The sequence below is a fragment of the Phyllostomus discolor genome, chromosome 1, assembly GCF_004126475.2.
Source record: "Phyllostomus discolor isolate MPI-MPIP mPhyDis1 chromosome 1, mPhyDis1.pri.v3, whole genome shotgun sequence".
NCBI lineage: Eukaryota > Metazoa > Chordata > Mammalia > Chiroptera > Phyllostomidae > Phyllostomus > Phyllostomus discolor.
The window spans coordinates 113,603,961-113,613,449 of NC_040903.2; the positions used below are offsets into that span (position 1 = coordinate 113,603,961).

General features: G+C 49.3%; 1 protein-coding gene across 1 annotated transcript; it reads right to left on the minus strand.

The window, feature by feature from the left end:
- Window positions 1-691: 691 nt before the first annotated feature.
- ODF3L1 (outer dense fiber of sperm tails 3 like 1) lies at window positions 692-4,488 on the minus strand. The gene is made up of 4 exons (XM_028505381.2): window positions 3,933-4,488; window positions 2,855-2,965; window positions 1,832-1,945; window positions 692-1,283 (listed from the first exon to the last, which is right to left on the minus strand). Exons 1-4 carry the CDS (start codon window positions 4,051-4,053, stop codon window positions 802-804), a joined length of 828 nt encoding a protein of 275 aa, XP_028361182.1. The 5' UTR covers window positions 4,054-4,488; the 3' UTR covers window positions 692-801.
- Window positions 4,489-9,489: the final 5,001 nt, after the last annotated feature.

Genomic DNA, 9,489 nt, shown 5'->3' on the forward strand with positions numbered 1-9,489 from the left:
TGCTCTCAGTGAGCCCCAACCCTGCTCACACTCTGAACCCTGACCCTGCTCACATGCTGAGCCTTGACCCGGCTCACACGTAGATCCCCAACCCTGCTCACAGGCTGAGTCACAACACTGCTCACACTGAGCCCCAACCTGGTTCACATACTGAATGAAGACCTTTATTTAGTGACAGGCATTAAAATGTCATAAGGCCAAAGTTATTTTCCTAGTTCTGCACCTCAGTTTCCTCATTTTTCCACTGACAGTCCTTTGGGGGGAGGGGGTTGAGCATTAAATCAGAAAACCCTTATTTGATGGTGGTGCCTTGTAGCTCCTCTGACCCAGCAACACAGAAGAGCATCAGCTGCTGCCACCAGCCAGCCCCCACTCCAACACTTTCAGACCAAGCATCAATAATTTTTGCAGCCTTCATAATAAATAGCATTGTCAGCAAAATGACATCTTTCTAATCGGCTGTAAGACAGATGGATCTCTAAGCTTACTCACTCACTCCCTATCACGCATGCCCAGCCCAGTCTTGTTAAAGAGTGTGGAACACAAGACAGACACCATACCCCAGATAGGGGCTCCTGCGATGCATCCCAGTATCCCCACCCCTCATTCAGAGCAGGGCCCAAAGAAGCAGTCATGAACATTTGCAAAGGAATAAATCAATAAAAATATTTAATACCTTCTGTGTGCTAAATACAGTAGGTACCAGTTCTGCTACTCAAAACCATGGTCAGTTGATCAATTTGGTATAGAAAATATCATCTGTGGGGAGAACTGGGTGAGTACAGCACAGCCTGAGGGGACTCAGTCATGAATGTCAATGACCAACGAGCACAGATGGGGTGAGTGTTTGATACCCATGGTGAAAGCAGGTGTACAGGGCTTGTGTATTGTGACCTGCTGGACATCATGGGAACCTGGGCCAGGGTGAGGTGTGTGGTCCATTGGGTAGGTGAAGCGCTTGGCCATGCTGTAGATGGGGCTGCGGTTCTGGTAGACAGATGGCTCAGGTCGGGTATACATGGCTGGCCCAGGACCTCCTGCCACATTCTTCTTGTAGAACCAGTTCTGGTCTGTGGAGGCCAAACTATAGCAAGGAGCAGCTCGGCTGATGGGGTTGTTGGGCCCTAGCAAGCATGGAAGATGGTAGCTGTTGGGGGCCGGATTGGGGTCCATCACTCTGTATGGGCACCGGTAGCTGAAAGTGTACTTCGGAGCCCTGCGTTCCCCAGGAGGGTGGGTCTTCTCCAGGCAGTAGTGGCAGGAGGCTGGGGTGGAGCTCAGGCCTGAAAGTGGGTGAAGGTGGGGAGCTGAGGCCTTGATCAACCTGATGTGTCTTCACTAGAGCCTCCTTAGCTTTGGGCAGGGACACAACCAAGCCTGCACAGGGCTATGGGCAGGGGAGGGACTTAGGCCATCCTGACATCAAAATGTGACACTATTGTCATAATATAAAAACCACAAGTGTCAGCAGAACATCACCCTTGGGCTATCAGCATTCCGACATTATCCCTGTGATGGCACCAAGGGAACACCCTAAAATCACAACAGCCCATGAACTCACTGGTACAGCAAAATTGCTGCCCCACCATGAGCCCCATTTCTATCATAACAATCGCCCTGTGACATATATGTGTAATGTTGGCTTCAAGACAGTAAGTGCTATGACACAGACATGGTGACGCTGGTGTCTTGATGTGACATTGCAGGGAGATGCCAGCATCCACAGACACACCTAGAAAGGGGAGTTATGGCCCTTTGTCCCTGCTCAGGTCCTAAGGGTATAGACCTCCATCCTTCCGCTTCCCGAGCCCCGTCCCCTCTCCCATCTTACACAGGTTAGAGATGCGCTCTTCCATGGGTATCTGTGGGCAGCTGGACATTCCAAACCGAGTTATTTTAGGATCCAAGAAATAACAAGGTCCAGGGCTACACGTGTCTGTGATTCCTGCAGGGCAGCCAAAGAGCTCAGTCAGCAACAGAGGCTGCCCCAGAGTGAGCCTGGACTGTGCCCACATGAGACCCTCCTCCCCAAGAGAAGAGCTAATGGTTCCCTTTTGATAACTTGGGATCTTGGGTGTTTTGGGAACTTTGATTTCCTCATCTGTAAAATGGGACTTTCAACATTCTCAAGAGCTTGCTCAAAAGGACAGATGAACTAACAGATGAACAGCAGCTTGGTTCACAGGTCAGAGACCGGTGTCAAGGGTCGTAATAGCCACAAATGGCTACTGTTAGGGTTAGAAAAGGTCCCAGCCTCAGTCAGGGTTTCCCCTGCTGAGGTGAGTGTGTCACCCGAAGGAGGGACCTAGGAAGCACCCTAGATCTCAGACCTCATGTACATACGCCTGCCCAGCCCTTTTTTTCGCTGGCCTTGGCCAGCAGCCTCAGCTCTTCTGTGGCTCTCTGCTCCCACCCTTTCAGGAGGTTCTAAGCCACCTAGGAACGCTTAGAGGCCGCCACCTTTACACTCTTTCCCAATTCCCCAGCTATTCCTACTCAGCTGCTGTGGCAAGTGCACCCATAGTAGCCAGACTGAGGGGCCCCAGCCAATGACCAGACAGAAGAAGACCCCGATCTGCCAGCTGGACAGTGACAACATTCCTTTCAAGTCCCCTCAGGTGGTCAAATCGGGAGACAACCACATAGTCACCTCTGTGGTGGGGTGGGTCACTGGGCATCTCTGCCGACTTCCTTCTGGACCCAGCAGATCACCTTGTTGTCCAGCTCAGGGGAGCCCTGGGTTCCCAGGGGCCTATGGCTACAGATGATGGTCCCTTTCCACTCACTGCCACCCCTGAACATACAATACTAATAACCCTCTACCCAAGGGGGTGACAGGTGTGGGGGCACTCACGCTTCTCTGTGTGCCGCATGTGCAGACTACAGGCTGGCTCGCGGAACATGGAGCTGTCATGGCCCAGGTGGCCTATGCAGGATGGCCGCAGGTATTTGGCAGGCCCTGGACCTGTGAGGACAGACCACCAGATCAGAAGCAGAAAGCCCCCAATACAGTGCAACATTTAGGTCTTTGCTCCCTTGATGTCACATTGCCACAAATCCATCAAGCTGCTTCCTTGAGTGACAGGAGGTGCTCCCAGATAAAATGTAGTTTCTCTTGGGCAGGCAATGAATAATAAGAAGGGAAGAAGTTACAATTAACTGACAACTTATTCTGTGCCAAGTACTACACTAAGCATTTTATATGGATTATTTCAGTTAAGCCTCCCAACAACTCTATAAGATAGAGACTACCATTTTTCCCATTTGACATATGAGAAAATTAAGGCTTAGATATATCAATTTTCCCAAAGTCACACAAGCTAGTAATGTGAAAATTCTCAATCAGCCAATAGAGCCCCAATATTTAATCCCATACTAAACCAACATAGAGCAATAATCAGTCATTAACAATGTAGTAAAAATTAGTATTTTTTTAGATCTTATTTATTTATTTTTAGTGGGAAAGGGAGGAAGAAACAGGGAGAGAAACAGCGGTGCAAAGAGAAACACTGATCGGTTGACTCCCATGTGCCCTGATCGGCAATCAAACTGGCAACTTCTTATTCTGCAGGATGACACCCAACCAACTAAGCCCTACCGGTCAGAGCTAAAAATTAGTATTGCTGCTTTCATTTGAGAATAAGATTCAAAGGAAGTGAGGAAAGCTAGAGCTGGGGTGAAGGCTCCAGTAAGTCTCTAGTCTTTTCCCAAAGCTGTGTTCATTTCATGCCTCATGCTGCCCTTCTCTCCTACCTACCTCCCCCTGAAAATTCCCAGCTGCTAGCCACTGCTGGCAAGATTCAGCTTGGAGGCACAGATCTTCTGTGGGCCTCAAGGGGAAATTGTAGGAGGCAGAGCTGGAAGGCTGGAACACCTTCAACAGCCCTGAAGAGGAAGGAGACCAAGCTCAGGGCAGAGGGGTCTGATCTTACCTTCGATCATTGTCATGATCATAGGGGTCTGCTTTACCTCCTGCCATAAGGGCACCTTCGCCTTCTTCTTTGGGTGCTGCCCACTGAACACAGAGTTCTTGGATCCCTTGGGCAGTTTCATGGCTAGGGCCAAGGAAGGGGCAAGAGCAGCTACTGAGACATCTAAGCAGCAGACAAGGAACTGGACTTGTGTGGGCTCTGTTCCAGGTGCCCCTGCCTAAGCCCTTGTGTCCACAATCTCCCCCACTTCAGAGGTAGTTTTGGGACTGAGAAGGAAGATACTACTCCATCCTGAGCAGCTGAAACCATCTAGGGTACAGCTACCACAGGGCCTAGCAGGCAGGAGCTGGAGATGACATCACTACAGAACTTAGGCTGTGAAGCCCAGTGTTTATTTCTGTCTGTTGCCATGGTGCCTGAGCTGTGATGTAGGGATTCAATGCTGGCAGATCAGTTGTGGAACCCTGAGAACTTGTCCCCACTGCCCCCCCCAAACTGGCTACAGAGCCTAAAGAGTCCCCAGGACCCTGGGTCATTGAAGGAAGAGGGAAAGGAGGAGTGACAGGGCCAGCTCTTTAATCCTGGTGGGAATCCTAAGACTGGGGAAAGGTATAGAAAGAATGGGTCAGTCATGGGTCAAGCATTCCTACAGCCCTCACAGCCCCCTAAAGTGGCCTTTTACCCCCTATCCCTCTCACCTATCTCCCCAATTTCCCACCTATGACCTCCCTTGTACCAAATCCATTTTTCCTTGGGAAAGGATCAAGCCAATTATTTCACACTAATAATTCAATAATTCATTAATAACACTAATAATATTTCACACTAAGGTATAACTGTCTGATAGCTTCCTAGACTCTAATCCCAAGGCCAGTGTCTGTAGAAATCCATGTCTAGCTCAAGGAATACTTGCCTGTTGCTGATATTTCAGGCAGAAAATGAGAATCAAATAAAGGGAGATGGGGGGAGTGGTGCTGAGGCCTTAAGAAACCACTTCCTGTGCCTGTGGTCAGGAGCAACCTAGGATGGTGGGGTGTGAGAAGAAACACTGAGTGGTAGGGAAGATACCCAGCTGCCATATGGTTGATATGTGAGCCCCAGGGCCGAAGAAATGCTGGAGTCTTCATCCCTAAAAGCCCAGGAGTTTGGGGGGCCTGGGGGCCTGCTTGCACCCACCAGTTCATAGCTCAGATGGGATTTGATGGAAACCAGGAGAGAGGGGTTTCCCTCTAGGGAATATTGGGAATAGATGACAGCTGGCTATAGAGATGTCTGTCACAGCTCCAGTACATAGATAAGAAAGCTGAGAGCCAAAAAAGAGAAAGACTTGCCTAAAGTCTCTCCTCAAATCAGTAGCAGAGACATGATAGCCTCTCGTCTAATGGAAACCAAAATATGCTGTGCCCTCATTCCCACCAGCAGGCACAGTAAGGAGCAGACCAGGCATGCATGCTAAGAACAGCAGGTAGGGGTCCATCCCAACAGCAGCAGACCTGCCCACGCCCCTCACATCACCCACAGAGGAGCCAAGCCTCTGATTTCTGGAGAGGCGAGGCTTGGCAAGGTGGGGATTGGCCCAGCCTCCACTGGCCTGGGGCCACAGGCAGTGCCGCCTCCACACCCCCATTCTCGTCAGATTTTCCTGGAGGAAGCTGTGAGCCCACTGAGCCAGAGCCCTGATGGTCCCCTCTTGCCAATAAAGGCCAGATGTGGGGCTGGGACCTCCACCATCTTGGTCTGGGGGCAGTTTTCTGATATTTCAGACCCAGGGAGCCTCCCCAACACTTCCCTCTGTCTGCACTGCTCCTGTCTGTCCTCCTGTGCACAGTTCTCTCAGAAAAACTGACCCACTCCACACCTCTGCTTCTGCTCCAAATGCTCTCCTCCCTCCAGCATTCACAGACACCCAGCTCACCCCAAAGACAGCTATATGTCCTTTCCAAAGCTTGTGTCTGTCTCCCATTGCCCCTTGCCTGCTCAGTACCCACCAGACAGTGTCTCCTCCTTGTCAAAAGCACCACTCCTCCAAGGTTTCCGGCATCCAGAGTGCCCCTCCTCATCTCCTCAGAGCTGCCATCTCTCCTGGCTCAGACACCTGGTGGCCCTGGCTCATCGTTTCATCCCCCATCTCCTGAATTCCTGCCATTATCCTTGTGGCTTACGTCTCCCCAGGGACCTCCCCCAATCCTTTGGCCTCCCAGTTGCCAGGCCTCCTCACCTCCAAATACCTCCTCTCCACTCCCTCTCAGCCACCCTCCCCCAGCACATCCTGGCCTTCTCCCTGCCTCATTGGCACTCACCATCTGCCTCCCTTTGGAACACCAGCCCACAGTGCCACCTCACTTACACTAGTACTCACACACAAATTGCCTGCTATCACCGAGACCCTGTCCCTGACTTTGCACTTTCTCCCCGTCCTTCAGTTCCCACCTGCCTTCATTGCCCTCCTTGCCAACATTTTTCCTGGTAAATCGCCAGGACTGCCTTGTCTACCTGCACAAAGCAGCTAAAAGTTCATGGCCTTTAAACCCTGGACTTGCCTTTGTGCCACTCAACTACCCATCTCCACTCTGGTGGGCTTGTTGTCTCCCTCTCCGGAGATCATTTCAAGTATGGTTCATTCCCCTCTTCATGCCTGGCCCTTCCTCCAGCCCCTGCTCCACCTCCTCCTCAGCTGAGAAAAGAGAGGCCCCTCCCCGCCTCATCACCAGTGCCACTGGTTTCCATGGTCACCTGCTCCCACTTCCCTCTGGGGCTGGGAAAGCCCCCCACCCCCACCCCACTAAGACTGCCCATCTCCTCTGCCTCTTCAAGAACATCTTGCTCTCCATAGTCCCTTTCTTTGCTTTCACCCCTCATCTGACCCCTAACTAGCTCACTCTACATACCCTTCATTCTTCCATCTATCAACTCCCTGTCCCCACATACCTCCTTGTCATAGCCTGGATCCCTCTCCTCCAGTCCACAGACAAACTTCCCCAAAGTAGCGTTTTCCTGTTGTTCTCGCCTCCCTTTCACACTTCAACTCTTCTCACGCCTATCGCTCCACTTCAACTGTGACCTGCATGTGGAAGCTGCAACCAATAGACACTTTCACCCATGCCCAGCCAGCCTCTCAACAGCCCAGAACCAAACTGACTGACCTCCCTCCTCCTCGCAGTACCTCCTCCTAGTTCCAAGATGTTCTGGTCTTCCTCCCACTTCCCCACTGCACCTTCACAAGCTTTCTTCCTGGCTATTCTTCCTCAACCTGACCTTTCAATGTTGGCACATGCCTATTAATTGCAAAGGGAAAAACAGCAACTTTACTGGGAGAATCCTGACAGTCACCACCTCCACCAAGTGACCTAAGTTAACATCATCTGCAGTGGGACAGAGAGGTGCTGTGTACCTCCAGAGAGGGTGTGCTGAGAAGGACACACCATCTCCTCTGGGCTGTTCCCACCAAAGATGCATAATCTGAATCCAATTATGAAGAAACCAGATTAAACTCAAATCAAGATCCACTTTATAAAATAACATTTCCATGGGGTAGGGAGCAACCAGGGGGATGGAGGGATTGAGCAAAAAGAAAAAGAGAAAGACCTCATGGGCAACAGTGTGTTGATTGCCAGGAGAAAGGGGTGGGGAAAGGTGGAGGAGGGTAAAGGGGGATAAATGGTGATGAGACTTGACTTGGGGTGATGAATATACTCTACAGTGTACAGATGATGTGTTGTGGAGTCGTGCACCTGAAATGTGTATAATTTTGTTAACCAGTGTCACCCCAATAAATTCAATAAAAAGGAAAAAATATATAAACAGAAAAAATAACATTTCTGAAATGTCATGAGAGACAAAGAAACACCAAAGCATGTTTCCAGATTAATAGTAACCCCAGAGATAGGACAACTAAATGCCACATAGGAGCCAGAATTTTCCTTTACTATCAAGGATGTTATTGGGGAAATTGGCAGAACTGGAAAAAAGTCTATGGCTAGTTAAAAGTATTGTACTAATGTTAGTTTCCTGATTTTAACCACTGCACTCGGATTATGAAAAAGAAAGTCCTTTGTTTTTAGAAAATATACACTGAAATATTTGAGGGTAAAGGAACATTACATCTGCAACTTACTCTCAAACAGTTCAGGAAAACACGTGTATGTACATAGAAAAGAATTTAAACTGTGGTGAAACATTAACATTTGGAAAATCTAGGTGAAGAATATGTGAGAAATATTTATAGTGGTCTTGCTAATTTTCTGTAAGTTTGAAATTATGTCCAAGAAAGTTAAGAGAAAAAGATGCTGATGTATCACAGTTTGATCCCGGGCCTTCCTCTCATCCACCCCCCTCCTTGTGACTGGTCAGTCTCCTCTTCTCTTGTTGCTTCGGTCCCATCATCTGCACCCCAACAATTCCTGGATATATGCCTCTGACCAAGACCCTTTTAGGAGTTTTAGACCTACATATCTGACAGCCTGCATAGTGTCTCCTGGGTTTCTCATAAACATCTCAAAATCAACATGCCCAAAGCTTTTGTCATGAGATGCCCCTGAGCCCATTTATCTCAATGAATGGTGTCAGCACCCATCCAAGTGCCCAAGCTATGCCCTAGGCATCTCACTTGTCCTTAATCACTAACAATCATCCAACAATCACTAAGTGACATTGGGGAGCCTGTGAGCTCCCAAAGGCAGTTTCTGTCATTTACTCTTGTGTCCCTAGCCCCCAGCATATGGTAAGTGCTTGAGAAATATTGTTGAATGAATGAATGAATGAATGAATAGATCCATTGCTTGATCAAGGAAGCATCACTCCTCAAGGGAGCAGAGTCTTACTTTCTAAGTCCCAGACACATTTTAATTCTGACTCACTGGACTACCAGTTACAGTTGTGCAGGTTTGTATTAGTTATCTATTGCTGCATAACAAACTTTTCTCAAAACCTAAGCTGTTTCTGTGTGTCAGGAGTTCAGGAGTGGCTTAGCTGGATGGTTCTGGCTCTAGGTCTCTCAAAAGTGGCAGACAAGATGTCACAAGTAGGGTCTGGAAGTTTGGGTCTGGCAAATCCACTTCCAAGGTGGCACTCACATGAATGGTGACTTGATGCTGCCTGCTGGTAAGAGAACTCAGCCCTGTCCACATGGGTCCTCCACAGGCTGCTTCACTCTCCTCAAGTCACTGTGCATGGCTTCCTCTGGAGCAATCAATCAGAAGAGAGCAAGGCAGAAGCTTCTGTGTCTTTTATGGTCTCCCCTTGGAAGTCACAGTCCATCATTTCTGCAATGTCCTATTGACCGTGCAGGTCAGCCCTATGCAATGTGGAAGGTGGCTACACAAGAGCATGAATGCCAGAAGGTGAGGGCCATCTTGGAGGTTGGCTACCACAGGTTTTTACTGCTCAAGGACTTCTAGCCACCAGGGCAGAAATCCAGGATCTGTGTTCTTGTGTACAGTGGCATATCCACCACTCCCCACACAGGCTGATCACAGCCCTGCCTGCTGGTTCCAGCTGACTTTTGGTTGTTAGTCTTGCTTCTCCTCAAAGGGACTCACAGGAGCCATGTGGAGAGCAG